This window comes from Phlebotomus papatasi, chromosome 1 (genome assembly GCF_024763615.1).
Source record: "Phlebotomus papatasi isolate M1 chromosome 1, Ppap_2.1, whole genome shotgun sequence".
Taxonomy (NCBI): domain Eukaryota; kingdom Metazoa; phylum Arthropoda; class Insecta; order Diptera; family Psychodidae; genus Phlebotomus; species Phlebotomus papatasi.
The window spans coordinates 75,007,387-75,025,552 of NC_077222.1; the positions used below are offsets into that span (position 1 = coordinate 75,007,387).

Sequence of the window (18,166 nt, forward strand, 5' to 3'; positions counted from 1 at the left end):
ACTGTCAGGAACAAATTGGTACATTTTCTTTATAACAATATTATTCCTACATCTATTACATATTTATTCCACAAATTTTCAGTGTCCGTGCACGAGGTAATTTTTGGAACGAAATTGTTACTCATATGGGGAATCATTTTGTTCCCATTGTCGGGAACAAATTTGTGTAAAAGATTTCGTTGAATCTTGAATTAAAAAAGTGAAACCATGTAGCACGAAAATTGCCATAGATTTGACGTCCTCCTCGCTTCGGTGACGGGTGACTGACTGTGAGAGGAGGGATACGATTTTATACTAGACGAGCTATTTTTTGGAACAAATTCGTTACTAATATTGATTATCTTTTTGAGTCTCGTAAAATGAACAAGATTGTGCCAAAAATTATGGTGTCCGTGGACGAGCTAATTTTTGGAACAAATAATGTGCTGACATTTTTTACCGTGTACATGAAGCTCTACAAAGAAAATAGGTGTGATTATGAAAAAATCACACCTAATTGATATGAACAGAATGTCACATTAATCCAATCAGACAAATAGAAATTAATTGTTATTGAACAAAGAATAACAAATATCTATTCAAGAAGCGCAAATAGATATTATTAAATATCAGCTTAACCCTTTAACGATAAGACACTTTTTACGGACTGAAAATCAACAATAAAAATTAACATAATCAATGATAAGTCTTACATTAAGTCTCTCTTGTGTACTATACGAAGATCTCGTATAGTACACAAGAATATACTTAAATTGAAATTTTCAAAAGTCTAGAGCAGTTTTGAATTATTATGCTCATTATGCTAGTTGTGCTGATTTCGATAACTTCGACTTTTATTTTTTCCATCACATCACAATTCTTAAAAATTATTTTTTTGTTACATTGCTGTTTCGGGTTACTTTACATTATTAATCATAACCATAGGGGGAGGTGATGCTGGGCTGAGACTACATTGAAAACATTATTATTCGCATAGTTCTAAAAGAATCTGGGCTTTATCGTAATGTAATTTAGATGGATAAAACAATCGTGTATCTAAAAAAAGGTCTAGCTTCCTTTAGAAAAATACGAAAGCGTTTTCAATGTAGCCTCACCTTCTCTTAACTACGGTTCTATAAGTGAATAGAATTTAAAAATTTGTAAAAGCAAAAAGCATACCTTCAGGGTGAAATAATGAATTTCACAAAAAATCTCAGAAAATGTTTTCTATTGAGATTTTGATGATGATGAATAATTTTATTGCTCCCTCTGCAAACTAGTGCTTAGGGAGTGTTATTGAGATTTTGAGAAATCATAAGTGTTTTGCAAATATGAGATACAGTAGACTCTCTCTCAATCGGGCGCAAAATTTTATTGACAATTTTCACGGTTGATTTTAAAGCAAACTTGTTCAAATTCGCTGTATTTCCTCTTGTTTTATCTTGATTCAATATATTTGAGCGCTTTTTGTGGAATTTACAATGACTTTGATGCCCAAATCTCGATAATTTGGATGACATTTTGCCTCATATGCCCGATTGAGAGAGAGTCTGCTGTATTATAAAGTGTCTTCTTTGTGAAGCATTAGATCCATTAGATATTTAGGAATATTCGTCCAAAAAAGACACCGAACTCTGATCTCTTTAAATGCCTTATTTATTGGTTTAAGCAATGATTGAAACTTAAACCCCAAAAGACTACAAAGAATCATATTGAAAATCGTAATCTCAAAATCAATGACTGAATTTGTATACCTTTTGCAGATGATTCTCTCGAATTTGTTGTGTACAAAGCCATTCCTCGAAAGGGCCTGAAGATCGATGGTCACTTGTACCACAAATCAGGGGTCGTAAAAAATGGTATAACTTACTATCGCTGTGCCCGGAGCAGAACAGATGGCTGTCCAGTTACTGTGAATGTCGATGCCTTAGGAAATGTTCACACTAACATATTCCCTCACAATCACAGCAAAGATGATAGAACAAATGGCATGATGGCTGTTTATCGCGGATTCTCCTTCTACCGCCACATGACGGCCCAAAACGAACGGATCTACTGGCGCTGTACCAATTTCAATGCGGGCTGTGCAGCGCGAATTCACACCGACACAAAAGGAAATCTAGTCAGTGTTCCTTGCCAAGAACACAGCGAGAAGTGCATAATAAAAGAACAACCAATGTAAGTTCAAATAAAAATTACTTTATCAGAAAGATCTTCTCTACACGTTGAAAGGAATATTTACAATGGATTTTTGCCTACTGTGTTAACACGTAAAAATTAGAACACTACCTATTTTCTAATTCTCTTCGATCTCACAACTCTCTGTCTCTCCTCTGAGTCTGAGCTACTGTTATCAGATTCCACAATTGCTGTGGCATTTTTTGTTGCCCTTCTTGGCCGAGAATTGTGTGCAGGCACTTGATTCTCACGGTCATTATCACTCTCAAAGTCATCATCATCGTCAGAATCTGGGGCAAATCGACCTCCTCTCTTCTTCGGCTTCACCACATTTTGCTTCCTCCGAACTTTCTTTGCACTGGCATTTCCTCTCTGCTGTGTCCTTCTCTCACTCACATTTTCTCCATCTTCACCCTCCTCGTTATTGACATTGCCATTGCGGAGTTCCTCCACTTTGTACTCAAGCTCCTTTACGAGCTCCTTCAGTGGCTGTTTGGCCAATTTTGCCGTGTTCGATATGATAGACTTAAAAGCATCGTACACATCGTCATTTAATATTTTTGTCTTGAAATTATTCATATTGTCAATCAGTTTCTTTATCGCTTTCTCATTGTACGATAAGAGTGAAAGACAAAATGCAAGATCTCTCCATTGTCTCTCTGTGGAAATCACAGTGTATCTTAAACATAGCTTCTCTACTAGATTTTCAATGTGTTTGTCCTTTCGAATCAGCTTCATGATAAATCTGTTAAGAAGAAAATTGAAACGTTTAGGTGTTATGAGATTTACTTTTTAGACTTTTCTAACTTTATAAGTTATCTCTAAAAAATCAGTAAAGCTAAATTGAATTTCGGTTTTAAAATGATTATACATAAAAACTCCAAGGTTTCTTCAAGGGCAAATGTTGAATACTAGAGCGTAAATGCGTAGGGTATACTGGGGTAATTTGGAACATTTGAGATTTTCTCACTGTTTCAGAGGTTTCAGATAGGCAAAGAAAAAAACAAGACCACGGAATAGAAGAAAAAGAGAAGTAAAATTTATTTTTACGAGCTCTCAGAAAACTTCATCGACTTTTAATGAGCATATTCTTATGAAAAATTTTACTGTTTTACGGCGTTATCACACTTGCACATTAAAATTTTAATGTGATTCACATTAATTGTCGCTTGTGAGCGTCCAAATATGTTATTTGTGTCTTTGAGTCACTTAATATTTGGGGTTTTTCTATTTATTGATAAAGAAGTGGGCTAAGCCTGCAAAATTAAGTTTACATTTACCTAAAGCCTAAATATTTTTCACATTAAAAAATTAAAGAGAAAATCGCAATAATTTTTCGCATTAATGCTATAAATCAATTTATATCAAATTTTGCGGGCCAAGTCTATCTTTTTATCAACAAATAGATCAAATTTTGAATATAAAATGATTCAAACACACAAATTACAAATTTGGACTCTCACCAGCGACAATTAATGTGAATCATATTAAAATTTTAATGTGCAAGTGTGATAACACAGTTACTCATTGATAAAGACCATTTTCTTCTATCTCCAAAAAAATACCCTTTTAAAACCATTTTATAAAAATCGATTTATAAAAGTCCTTGCTCGAATCTCTTGAAACTCTTACATTTAAAAAAGCTTCATGAAGGCCATCTATAATAAAAATTCTAATCTTCAATTTCTTTTACTTTAATTTCAATTTAAATTTTTACTTTAAATTTAATTTCCAATTCATTTTTTTTTGAAAATTGTCACCGCTCTGGAGCTTTAACGCTCTTCTGGCCTTTGGTGACTCCTAATAGAAGAACATTATCTTCAGGCGTTTTTCCTTTTTCTTTTTCTTCTCGCCCCCTTCCTCTCCTCCAAAACCATGTTTTTTTTTGGTTTTTCTCAAAATTGGCCCAAGCTTTTTCAATGATTTTCGGATATGTTTTAAAGGTAGCCTAGGCGAGCATTTCGTCCATACATACCTATGACCGAAAAAAACACCATTTTGAAATATTGAAGGTCTAAGGTCAATCACTTTGGAGAACTTATTTTTTAACCGATGTGGTTCAATTTGATTTTTTTTAAAAGGTATTGAAATTGAAACTTCGAACCCGGTTGCATCGGTAATGAATCAGTTAAGTATTTTTTTTTTAAATTATTTTTCTACTTGACCTTAAGTTTTTTTCCAAGGTAGAGGATAAACGGTAGGAGATATCGACTTCCGGCCTTCGAAGACCCCCCTCCCCATAATTAGACATTATCTTGGAAGGTCTTTTTTCCCTTTTCCCCTCAACCCTCACCAAACCTTCTAAAACCATGTTTTTTCGGTCTTTCTTCTTTCTTAGAATTCTTACTAGGAACTTACGAAATGCTCGTAAATCGTATAACTCACTAAAAAGTTCGTAAATCTTTGTATTTTTTTGTAAACATTGTTCGTAACTTAAGCACTTGGCGAGCATTTTTGTCTTTTATTACAAACAATTGTTCGTATATTTTCGTAAACTTATAAAAAATGTTCTTAAAATTTTGTCTTCGTCTAAACATAGGGTAAATGTCCTAATTCAAAACCATTTCCAGACGCTTTAACTTTGACAGAAAATTCAACACATTAAGTTCATATTTTTTCTGAAGAGAATTACATAAATTTGCTCCTTGACTCTTCTAGAATGTTACTGATTAGTGAAAATTCTTTAGATATAATTTGAAAACTTCTTAAATACAAGAAAAATACGCGAGCGTAAAGTGCTTCTATTGGAAACATATAAATCCAAATGGAGACAAGGGAAAGTTTTTAATTGGAGACAAAAAGTGTAAGTGAAACCACGACAAAAGGCTTCCAAAATCTTGTTGAGTTGCTATTGAGTGCAGGATTTGTTCTTATTCCTGGTCTTTTTTCATTTCCCATCTAAAACAATAGGAAAATCTCTCCAAAAAATCATATTTCCAGGGTTTCCTATTGAAGCATTTGCAGACCCTTCAGAAAAACCCTTTTTGTTCACGAAATAGGTAATTATTTTATTTGAAAACTTCACGTACCGTCAACAATAAAGATTAGCACTTAATTTAACTAAAATTAGCCAGAAATGTGACATTAAATGTTAAACAAAACGAATAAACAACAGTCACCTCATTGTGTTTTTCATTGGAAAACATGGTCGATCGATGAAAAATTCAATGGTGAATAGGTACACTTTTAATTTTTTTGAGAAATTAACAAATTAAAATTTGTGAATATGAAAAGGTTTTCGCTTTATTTGAAGCAAAAATAAACTAAATAATGAAACTGTGGTATAGAAAATATATAAATATAATAATTTAGTACTGTATTTATCGTGAAAACAATGATGTTTCCACTTGGAGTAGCGAAAAATTTCCATTTGGAGCAGGTTTTGAATTAGCTTAATTTACCCTACTTATGACTAGAAAATTCGTCATTTTTAATTATCGAAGGACAAAGATCACTCCCTTATTTTATTGAATTTGGAAAAGGTCTTGACATTTTTTATCTGATTATATCAGTCCCAATATGTAAGGAATTAGTCAAATAATCGTAATTGATATATTTTTCTCGAAAATTCTTACTTATTTGCGCGTAATCATGCTAATTCGTGACAAGAACATTCTGAAATGCACACTTTTTAGCAAATTTTCTGATACAGAATTATTCTCCTATTTGAGAATGAATTTAAGGAATTTAATCGGTAATAAACTGGTATACAACCAAAAAAAAAATATGCGAAAAGATAATTCAAGGATAGCTCTATCTCGTGTGTTCGAGAATTCCGCAAAGCTGGGACTTAAATAAATTTAGCATTGGGACTATTTGAGTGATGTTTCAAGCTAAAAAAAAATCTTTGATAAAATTCAATCTATTCTCACCTCATTATTGTCCTGTACTTCTCCTCTTCCAAATTGAGCGTACTATCACTGAGTCGTGAAATGATGTCTGGCATCACATTGTAGAGCATGGTGGATTTGGTGGCAATCTCTTTGAAAAATTCCTCAGTACACGTTCGAATGTCCTCATTTTCATCCACAAGTCGCAGTGCCAAGTCAGATACTTGTCCTTTGACACGAATCATTTCGTGCATGATGAGGTAAGAGAGCATTTTAACCGTTGTCATTCTCACTTGTAAATTAGTATCATGGAGATTACTGTAGATTTGTCCAGCCCATGGTTCAGTCACATTTGGTGATCTAAATGTGAGATCAGCCACTCCGATTATTATGTTGCATTTGAGTGATGATTTCTTTGTACCACTTAAAATGTTCATAAGCAATCCAAGATTGCTCTCACAGAACTTTGATGATACACACATCAGTCTAATTAACGTGATTATTGTCGTCTGTTGGAGTTCATCGTCATTGTAAATGGCAGGATTGCGACAAATGTGAGTGATGCAGGAAGTGAATTTTTTCAGAAAACTCTGAGATTTGAATAAAAGAACTTCTTCATAGATATATGTAATCACTTCGGCAATATTGTCTTCAGCTGTTGGACCCACAAGAGCCTCTTCATCCGGATCTGCCATTCTCTTGAGAGCATTGCTAGCTGATGTATCAAGAGCTGGTGATGATATTGATTTATTAGCACGTCCATTGACAACATTCTTCTTCATATTCTTCAACTCCTGTCGATATTTCATATTGTGGTACACATTTGTATCCAAGAAGATCAACTCCCTCAAAGCAAACATCCCTATTGTGTAGATTAATCGCTTCAGAATCTCACTGCATAGTGTATATTGGACTATTTTGCTGTTCTGTGACAACCTAACACTCTCCTCACTCTCTCTATCTCCATTGGCAATCTCGTTACATTTCTCGAGAATTATTAACAGAATATCTTCACAGACAGCATCTGGTGATTGCACCATATTATAGATGAACTCTGTGGTTCGTGAAGCGATATCATTGAAATTTACAACATCCGGTGTGAAGAAAAATAATTTGAAGTTATCCCTTATTTTTACCACTATATCGCTATCTTTCTTGATGCGTTTATCAGCAGTGTCACCAGTATTTATGTTCATGAGGAAATCAATGCAACTAGCATACAGCAGAGAATCACTTAGACCTCTCTCACTGAATGCAATGCTTTCAATGACACCTTTATTTACGTTTGCCACCGAATTTTTAGTTCTAGATATAAAAGAAAAGAAACAAAAGCACATATTTATTGATGGGAAAATGCGGAGGTAATTCTTTAAAATAAATTATTATCTAGTTACTATCTGAATCTAGATGCAACACTTCAGTATCGCTGTTATCGTCAAACAGAGATGTTATAATCACTGATATATGATTTGCGTAAACGATATTTCTAAAGAGGGCTTACAGCCCTATAATATCAATATATATTATTATTATTATGTATAGATTATCCACTTTTAATTGAAAATTTCATTCCACAAAATATTTTAGTCCAATCGTGTTGTCTGAACATTCAAAGCTCTATCCAATCAAAGAAAACTATAGAGGTAAAATATTTTATGGGATTAAATTAAGGGGTCACGTGGGTCGCGCATTCTAAAAAAAAACAGCATATTTTCTTGATATCTTTTTTCAACACAATAAACAAAAATTTAATACGAGTTCTTAATCATATAAAAGTATAAAATTTTTAACTATATTTTCTTAAATTTTCATTTCAAAATTTTAAAAACTCTGCCGTTGGGATCTGATTTTTCGAGACAGTTTTTGAAAAATTATATAGGAGAGACTAGGGCAAAAAGTCACAAAACGGATATTTTATTTTTTTACAAGCTACTCGATCGCTTCAAAAATTTCTAATTGGAGCAGTTTTATAGGAAATTTACCGCTCTACAACTTTGTGAAAGTAATATTCTTATATTTTGTAAGAAAATACGTTTATCTAGCCGATTTCTAAAAGGTAATTTTGTGACTAATCTCAAAAATGCTGGGGCAAATAGTTCCAGACATTCATTATAGGCTTCCGTAAATTTGAAAAAATACCTAGAGGACATATTTTCATAGAAAATTTATTCATATACATTAGGGCGTTTCAACTAGGAAAAAAATTTTTTGACACTATTCTCATGGTGATGTATTTGATGAGACAAGAAAGTTTTTCTTCTACGACCATATGATCAGACGCTGTTTAGAGGTGGCTGAACGACCCTCTCTGTAGTGTAAAATCCGGTAAAATCAGAAATTTGTTCTACAGAGAGGGTCGTTCAGCCACCTCTAAACAGAGTCTGATCATATGGTCGTAGAAGAAAAACTTTCTTGTCTCATCAAATACAGCACCTTGAGAATAGTGCCAAAAAATTTTTTTCCTAGTTGAAACGCCCTAATATACACCTTTGTAAAACACCGTTTTCTCTGCGAGAAAAGTGAGAAAACGAGAAAAGCGGTTTTCAAGCTATTTTAGAAAAAAAAACACACAAAAGACTGCAAATCGTTTGACCAATGCAAACAACAAACGGCGAGATATGGTAATGACGTTTCTTTTCGCCGTGAGACATCAGAAATTGCTTCGCTTTTTATTACTTTTTGCTCTATATCTTTTATTACTTTTTACCCCAAGTGACCATTTTTAATAAAAGGATTTCTGGAGAAAAGAACCTTTGTGAAATTCTAAAATAGATAGCGGAGTCGTATTCAAAGAATCCAAATTATTTAGAAAAAATTCACCAGTGCATCAATTTTAGAAAATAAGTAGGTAATAATTGTTATCTTCTGCAAGCAAAATATTTCAAAAATAGGTCTAAAAATTTCGATATTTTTTATTTTCTAAATTCCTTGTTACAATTCTAAGAAACTTATGACATTGAAGAAGGTATATGGAGACTATCTATAGAAAAAAATTTGAGCCGCTATCTTTTTTACCTTGGAAGATATTGAATTTTTAATTTTTCGATTTGTGACTTTTTGCCCCAGTCTCCCATATTCATCTGACATCAAAGAACTAAATATTTCCTGTTGGCTGATAAGTTAAACTCGTACTTGAATGGTCTTGATCACAATTTATTTTACAAGACAAAACATGGTAGTTTGTCAACGACCTAGGGAATAGGGGTGGGAGTTCAAAAAAAACCAAAGCAAAATATGGTGTGAAATACGCCGAAAATTGATTGTTTTGTATAAAATTCTGCCAAAAATCCAAATTTCATTTCATAGTACGAGTTTAATTCATCAGCTAACAGGAAATATTTGTTTTTTTTAGACATCTGATCAATACACTCTGAGAAATCTTGTCCACGGAAAAGCATGTTTTTTTTTCAAAATAAGTCTCCAAAAATCAAATCCAAACGGCTGAATTCGAAACATTTTTAAATGAAAATTTCAGAAAATATAGTTTAAATTGTTTTACTTTTATATGTTTAAGAACTTAAATTAAAATAAAAATTTTTTATGTCGAAAAAAAAAAAGAGAAAATATTGTGTTTTTCAGTGATTTTGGGCCACGTAGCCCCTTAATTAAATGTGAATAAAGAGAATGTGAGGTAAAATAGATGACGTTTAAGCAAACTATCGTTTTAGTCATAGTGATATTCTATACATGAAAAGTTTGCAAATTGAAGAATGGTATATTTTATACGGAGTTCTACAGAATTATTCATTCTATCAAAACCTGTAAAATATACAGATCAAAGATACAATCATTTATTAGAGTACCTAGGGGGCATTGGGGCACCTTTGTATAGGGGTACTTTTAAAAGAGGATTTTGTTTCTGTATTTTTAAATAGAAATGGACTTAATATGATTTAGCTTCACAATCCTTCGATTTTTTCACATCCATTGTCCTTGTAATTATCCAAATATCCTAGAATGTCCTTTAAGTCCATTGAAAGTATAGCGTGGTTTTATTGAAATATTCTCTCCAAAAAAAGAAGCTAGAGTTGCAGAAAATTATAGAATTGAAAAGGTATCGTTACCAAAAGAATTTCAACAAAAGGTTCAGATTATCCTAAACTTATTATTCAAAGCTTTTAAATAACGGTGTCTTTTAGGACCATGCAGTCTGACGAAGCTTTAACTCTTTTTTCTAGGTGAATATTTCTCCATAGGAGACATATCCTTTCAGACAATTTTTTATGAATTTGAAGGATATTTGAAGGATTTATGAGGAATATCTGGAAAATTAAGAAATAAAGATATGATTTGTTCTAGAAAAATCTTCCTTGAGTGTTCCTTTACAAATTTTTCTTTGAAACGACAAACATTCACTGAGAGAAATCCGAAAAAGTTAAAATACCATTTCGGAAATGTTAATTTTACCCTGCAGTATTGATCCGAAATCGGTGTAAATATTACCCTTTTTAGGTGTATTGGGGATTAAAGTTACCTTTTTTCATGTTGATTTTACCCTTAAAAAGGTGTAAAATTAACATTATAAAATGTTGATATATTTTTACACCTAAAAAGTGTTAAAGTTATGAGGAAAAAAAGTTAATCGCACCCTCTTTTTTTCTCAGTGTGTAAATATTACCCTTTTTAGGTGTATTACGGGTTAAAGTTACACTTTTTCATGTTAATTTTACCCTTAAAAAGGTGTAAAATTAACATTAAAATGTTGATATATTTTTACACATAAAAAGTGTTAAAATTACGAGGAAAAAAAGTTAATCGCACCCCCATTTTTTTGCAGTGTAAAATAAACCGTTATTGTATAAAAGGAGCTTTGTAAAAAAAATCGTCACATTTCTTAAACATATATTTTATGCTTTAGTGCTTTTCCTACATATTTTTGGGGTCGGTCCCGGGACAAAAGTTGTTACCTTTGCCAATACCTATTCGGAGGCAGAGGTCTTATTCGTGTATTCTTATTCGTCAATGAGTTCATTTAAAATCTAGTTTATCTGAGTGAGAATATTGATCATTTATGAATTTGTCATTAGGCATTTTTATGTTTTTTGAAAAGATTTTTTTTAGGTCGGTTAGTTTTAGTTTTCCCTAGACAGCTTATGTAAATTTATGAGAAACATGAACATTTAAAATGAAAATAAATAATAAAAAATAACTCACCTTGATATAAGAACAAGCAATTGCAGAGCCTCTCTAGCTTCCTTCTCGGTTGTGTCTTCCAGTTTCATTGTGAACCTCTCAAAGAGCACTTGAATAATCTGATGATCAATATCTTCATCCTCAACCCACTGTTTGATGAGGAATTCCATGGACATGTAGCGTCCAATGGACAATTCACCAATAAAATTACAGAGATTCTTCACAACTTTTGCGGCATGTTGACGTCCTTTGCAGTCCGTGGTAAAAAGAACCTTCTTGTATGCTGCACTAACTGCTTCTTTCTTCTCCTTGTCACTCGACCAGATTACCGACAGCATCTTGTGCATCCCCTCCATTGTGCCTTTCACATCAAATTGATAGCCAAGTGTGAAGAAATTTATGGCCTCGCAAACATCACTATTTGTCTTGGATGAGAGCAGTTGCATAATCTTGGGCATTGCCTCCTGAATAATATCCAGGAAATCGATGCAGTCATTGTGAAATTGAATGGTATTTTTTTGCTGATCGAATTCCTTTTGGATTTCCGGGTGATTTTTCAGCATGTAGAAGTAGGTCTGGAGCAGAGCTACGTAGTATGAACACTTTTGGCCCAATTCCATGCTACTGACGGGACTATTTGAGATAGCCATGTCACTACTGTATACCACTTTGAGGGCACTGAGGTAATCTTTCTTCTCCAGAAATCCCGTTACCAATTCCGACTGATTCTCAATGTGGTTTGAAGGAGTCCCCGTGAATTGATGCTCACCATTTCCATTGGTATCCAAATGAGAGAGATATTCTGTGACAATTGAAGTAGCATCTTCAACTATATCTGTCCATTCCCGTTCAATTTGTAGAACTTTCTCACGGAGAACTTGAAGTTTCTCTTCCTGCACAGTCACTTCTTGCTTCAGCTCCTCCATTGACAGTTTTCCGGCAAAAGGATTGCTCTCCAGGAAGGATTTTATGAGGACAACTGCATGTTTTCTCACTGAAGCTGTTCTGTCTTCAAGCCGTGAAACACCTAACCGTAGGACTCTGTTATGCCACACCAGAGGAATAGCCATATCCTCCTTCAGCTGTATCCAAATCTGAAGGACTCTTGAGCGCGCAAAGGCATTTACATCTTGCCCATGATCATAGAGATGTTCCAAATATTCTTCACGAGTTTCCTTCATCTCATCCGAGAGCTCTTCAGATGTCAATTGGCTGCGCACAATATCTCCCATGATCTGTAGGACGCACATCCGCAATTGATACGCTTCCAAATCCAACATACTGTCCGCTAGCATAGAAATGTGTGGCATAATGAGATTCTGAGCCACTGTGGAGAGTCGATTCAGGAACATTGTTGCATGTTTAACTGTTTTGCTGTCTTCAGACTCATTGGATATGGTTTCGAGCAAGTCCCTGAGCAGCATGGAACAGAGAGTTTTGATGCCAAAGTCTTCCTCGAGCAGACAAACTCCATCGGCAATTGCAGAGACGGATGATTCGCTGTTGCGGAGAATTGAGAGAATTCGGACAGGAAAGTGCATGGCATGATTATATCGCTTGATTGCCACTCCAAGAATCTGAAAGACTGCGTCTGAGACATTGTTGGCCTTTGAAAAGTCAGATTCCAGCGTCCTATAAGCTACATCGCAGATCATCGTGACAAATGTTTCCTCAACAAGTGATCTCTCCCACAGCTGCTCCAGCGGAAGCTGAAGCATATTGTATAACTGAATGAGACTCTTTGTTCGCTTTTCCTCCCAATTGCTTAAATGGAAGTTCTGATCATTCTTCTGAGCGCCCTTCTTTTTGTCACCTCCCGTGGCGTTGTTGAGATAAATTTGATCAGTTGCCTTTACAACTGCGGTCACGAGATATAGTATCATTTTAGTGGCATTCCGCAGAGAATCCCTCTCTTCAGTCTCCAGTGAGCTCTGCTCCAGAGCTGATGCCAGGGTTTGCCCCAATTTATCTGTTGTTGTGTAGAGTAAATCAAAGGCACAAATTGCGATGCTTGGAGAAACATTTGATGATCTTTCCACCAAGGAAAAAAATACATCAAAATGGTCAAATATGTAATATATTTTGACTTGAGACGCTGCCCTGGCTCCTGCAAGACAAACAGGAGAGAAAAAACAATGAGAAATTTTGCGCGAATTATACGAAAAAGGGCTCCAAATTCAACAAATAGTAACTGTCACACACTTTTGAGTAATTCAGGTATTTCAGCCAGTTGATGCACTTTTTTCACATAATACCCATTTTTGGGTGCATCTATATCCAATAGATCAGCATTTTTGTTCGGTATTATAAACTCAAATTGCATTTTTATGCTGTGTAAACTTATTTAAACCAAAATATATCTTTATCAAAGCAACCGCTTTAGCGTCGCGTCAGTCAGACTTTGAAGGTTGGCAGCAATGTGAAAATTCCGTTGGCGCTTTCGTTAAGTTTTTACGAGCTTCTTAGATCAGTCGTTCGTGGCGCTGATAGTATTTGTTTTGGTAAAAGGTTAAGCTCATTTTCAGGATATTTTGCATATTTCTACAGGAAAGAAATGTTAGAAGGTGCAAGTGATGGTTCTTCCATGACCTACAAAGATGAGGACCGTGTGTTGATAAAGTTGTCTTTTGAGGAATTTGTGAAGTAATTGAACTTTTTCCAATTTTACAAAATATCAAAATTCATGTTGATTCTTTGGGATTTCCAGGCAAGATTATGGGAATTCACTCAATTCCCTGAATAAATTGGAGGCTTCTATTGGTTCATCACCGAAAATCTCACACAACAAAGCTGTAGTTGAGTACTATTTGAATGACTTGCAGAAGCATGATCAGTTCAGAAAGAGCCTTCAGCAACTCACCGGAAGTACAGATTTTCCTGCTGGATTTGAGATTAAGGATGTCAAGATGTGTGCAGCATACTACAATCAAGCTCTGCTTCTTCACCACTTCCGGCAACCACAGCAGGCACTGAAAATCATGACAGCTGTTCTTAATGTTCTCAATCATGCCAACCATTTGGATGAGAATTTTATCCAGAGAGCCTATCTTCTTACTCTCACAATGCTCTTGGACACCAATCAACCCCGGAAGGCAAAGGCACTCCTCGAACAGCTGGAAAATCGTCTGGGTATCACGCGTGAAGCTATAATAAATGATGACGATGAAGTTGTTGCAGCTGTTGCAGCCACTGAAGAGATTTCCTTGACACCAAAGGACAAAGACAAGAATCTCGATGATTTCCGTGAGATGTTGAAATTATGCACAATTCGAGTAAATTTAGCAAATGGAAAATCAACTCTACTACCCTCTGAAGATACATCAGAATTCTCAATTGCCAAGGGTCATCAATACTACCTGGGTAATGATTTCCAGATGGCGGCCCGGGAATTGTCCAAGAAGTTCACCAATGAACCATTTACATTGGCGGTAAATGGTGAGGATCAGAACACAATAATAGCCAACAATATGGGGCTGATTCACTTTGCAGTTCGTCACTATGCAATGGCTGTGAGATTCTTTCAGCACGCTCTGAACTTCGACAAGAATGCCAATGAGGAAGTTACACAGAAATTTTCTAAAGGCCTTCCCCTGCACGCTGTTGGAGGCTCGAAACAGACACAGATCCTTTACAATCTCGGGGTAGCTCTACTGCATCTGCAGCGTCCAAAGGAGGCCTTTGAGTGTCTCATTGTACCCCTCAATTATCACCATAACAATCCACGACTGTGGCTAAGAATTGCCGAAGCCTGCATCATGCTCTACCGCCAGGATATCAAGCAGAATGAAAATAAGAACTTGGTGTCTTCTGTGGTGGGATCGGGTGCTCACAGGAAATACATACTCCAACCAACGGCCCCTAAACATGTTTCGTAAGTTCTTTTTAGAATATTTTCCAGGATTATGATGCTATTCCAATGAAAAATGAAAATAACTTCACTGTTCTCACTCAAGTGCTCTTGCATAAACGAATTTTCTTTGCGTTGGTTCATGTCACGACTGTTTGGTGGTTTTATGGAATACAACAAGGACTGGGGAAAACAGTCGAGGCAGAAACCAACACAAAGAAAAGTCGATAATGCTGATGCACATGAGATGAGAACCGTAAAATATATATTAAAAGAAATTCAAGAGAGAGTTCTCCTTTCAAGGAGTAACTCATATTGAGAGACCCTTGTCAATTGTCCGAGAAATGCTTCGCGAAACCCGAGCGAGAAACTGACTCTTTGCATCGCGAAACCCGAGAAACCCAAGATTTGCATCGCGAAACACGAGAAATCCAATTTCTGCATCTTAATTCCCAAGAAACCCAATTTCTGCATCTTGAATCCCACGAAACCCAATTTCTGCATCGTGAAACCCAGTTTTTGCATCGCGAATCCCAAGAAACCCAATTTCTGCATCGCAAAACGCGAGAAATCCAATTTCTGCATCGTAAAACCCACTTTTTGCATCATGAAACCCGAGAAATCCAAGATTTGCATCGCGAAGCCCGAGAAATCCAATTTCTGCATCGCGAATCCCAAGAAACCCAATTTCTGCAACGTGAAACCGACTTTTTGCATCGCGAATCCCAAGAAACCTAATTTCTGCATCGCGAAACGCGAGAAGTCCAATTTCTGTATCTCGAATCCCAAAAAAAACAATTTCTGCATCGTGAAACCCAGTTTTTGCATCGCGAATCCCAAGAAACCCAATTTCTGCATCGCGAAATGCGAAAAATCCAATTTCTGCATCGTAAAAAACAGTTTTTGCATCACGAAACCCGAGAAACCCAAAATTTACATCACGAAGCTCACTTTTTGCGTCGCGAAATCCGAGAAACCAGAAACCCTTGTCAGAAAAAATGGGAGTGAGTTACCGGAGAGTTACCCCTTGTCTCTTTTTCATGTTTAATCGCAATACCACCATAAAAAATTGCAAAAATGAATATTTTTTACCACATTACTGTTCTCAAATTCTTCCGCATAAACGAAATTTCTTTCTGTTGGTTTCTGTCACGACTGTTTGGTGATTTTAGAACACTACGAGGACTGGGGAAAACAGTCGAGATAGAAACCAATACAAAGAAAAGTCGATAATGCAGCAGTACCTGAGAACAGTAAAGTGCTTAAGAAAAATGTTCAAGAGTAGGGTAAGTGTGCCAAATTCCGGCCAGCTTGCAATTTCGGCCTCATTTTTTGTCCTTCGAATATCCATGAATTTTTAGGTTTTGCATACTCTTCTAGAGAATATACAATGCATATAATAACAAAAAAAATGTCGCTTCGACGAGCACGATGATCTAAAAAAGACATTGAAAGAATTCCGGTAGGGCACGGAAGTATGAGAATAAAGGTGGCCGAAATAGGGCACCAATGTTATGTCTACATTTTTATTTCCTTTGAAAATGATTAAGACTGAATTTAGAGAAAATAAAGACGATAAACTGTCTACAAGGTTCTAAGAAACTCCTTATTAAAAAATAACAAAAAAAATTTCTATTAGGGTAAGTGTGCCAAATTTCGGCATAGTTGCATGCAAGCGTCAAAGTCTCAAGTTTGTAATGTAATATTTTTAATTCAAATTGATTTTTTTATTCTTTCTTTTATAAGAGTGTTGCTTGGAACTTTGTAAAGAGTTTACCGTCTTTATTTACTCTAAAATCATTCTTAATTCATTTGAAAATGAATAAAAATATAGACATAGCTTTGGTGCCCTATTTCGGCCACCTTCATTCTCATAGTTCCTTGCCTTTCCAGAATTTTTCCAATATCTTTTTCACGTCATCTCGTTTGTCGAAGCTACACTTTTTGTTACTCTTTTGCATTATATAATCTCTAGAGTACGTAAAATCTAAAAGTTCATGGAAATTCGAGGAACAAAACAGGTGGCCGAAATTGCAAGCTGGCCGGAATTTGGCACACTTACCCTAAAAATATTACATTTCAAACTTGAGACTTTGGCGGTTGCATGCAACTATGACGAAATTTGGCACACTTACCCTAAGGCTTCCCCATTTCATGTTTCATTGGAATAGCAGCATTATGGTGTTATTCCAATAAAAATGAGCATGTTTTTAGCATTTTCTGCATTATCAAATTTTCTGTGTGTTGGTTCGTGTCTTGACTATTTTCCACTCTTGCGGTAATCCAAAACAGTCGTGACAGGAACCAACACAGTAAAAAGTCGATAATGCAGAAGTACTTGAAAAATAGCATCATTATTCAATAATTTTTTTCTATCCTGCAGAGATAGTTCCCTCTTTGCCATTCCAAGTCCTAATCTGGAATTTGCGGTACTCTGCCTGAGGAATGCCTACACGCTGGTTGAACACTTTCTGGCCCAAAGGAAGATGGAGGAAGATAAGCAGCCCGATGCCGACTTGAATGTTGAGTGGGACAAAATGAGAGAGGGAATTGCAACTCATCCATCCAAGCCTCTTAAAGATGGGGCTTTTCAGCAATTGCGGTGCTCAATACTTGCAGCATTCTCTTATGTTCTCGTCACTCTTGGAGATTATACATTATCCCTCAAGTATGGAAAGGAATTGCTGAAGATACCCAATCTGCCAGACACCCTAAAGATGCTGGGGCACCTCTATTGTGCTGAATCACTGATAATGCTCAATAAAGTCCCAGAAGCTATCAGTTACTTAGACCCAAAGTTCCTCAGTGAACTTCGGGGAGAAGATTTTGAGACAAGGGCATCACCAGATTGGAATGTTAATAGCCTGGAAGCTGCTCAGTCTATCATAACGTATAATCTGGCTGTGTCATTGGTGATGAAGGGTGATGCTCCGGAGGTGGCCAAGAGTGTTTTACTGTCGTGCACTCATCCTATTGTGATGAATCATGTGAAAATGCTGAAACTTTACATGGAACTTCAAGCGGGAAATGTTGAGAATTGTCGAAAAATGATTCGTGTGGATACCCCACAATTTATTTAAAAATTAAATTGTCCGCAACTAACCTTTTAATATATTTTTTTACTTTTTCAATTTAAATAAATAATCAAATAGTTTTTGTTGAATCTAATTTTTTAATTATATAGGTGAAATGTAACGGT

General features: G+C 35.5%; 3 protein-coding genes across 3 annotated transcripts in view; 2 read left to right on the forward strand and 1 right to left on the reverse strand.

Annotated features, from left to right (window-relative positions):
• LOC129802496 (modifier of mdg4-like) overlaps positions 1–2,182 on the forward strand; it is a 47,399-nt gene extending 45,217 nt beyond the window's left edge. Inside the window, exon 5 of the mRNA XM_055848402.1 lies at positions 1,743–2,182. Within this exon, the coding sequence (XP_055704377.1) occupies positions 1,743–2,161 (419 nt within the window). The 3' untranslated portion in view covers positions 2,162–2,182. The remainder of the gene's footprint in view (positions 1–1,742) is intronic.
• Positions 2,154–13,543, reverse strand: LOC129802480 (condensin complex subunit 1). The gene is made up of 4 exons (XM_055848353.1): positions 13,323–13,543; positions 11,142–13,227; positions 6,030–7,292; positions 2,154–2,902 (listed from the first exon to the last, which is right to left on the reverse strand). Exons 1-4 carry the CDS (start codon positions 13,441–13,443, stop codon positions 2,269–2,271), a joined length of 4,104 nt encoding a protein of 1,367 aa, XP_055704328.1. The 5' UTR covers positions 13,444–13,543; the 3' UTR covers positions 2,154–2,268.
• A 37-nt stretch (positions 13,544–13,580) lies between these two features.
• LOC129802488 (CCR4-NOT transcription complex subunit 10) lies at positions 13,581–18,127 on the forward strand. Its single transcript, XM_055848382.1, has 3 exons — positions 13,581–13,763; positions 13,828–14,991; positions 17,351–18,127. Exons 1-3 carry the CDS (start codon positions 13,675–13,677, stop codon positions 18,045–18,047), a joined length of 1,950 nt encoding a protein of 649 aa, XP_055704357.1. The 5' UTR covers positions 13,581–13,674; the 3' UTR covers positions 18,048–18,127.
• The last annotated feature ends 39 nt before the right edge of the window (positions 18,128–18,166 follow it).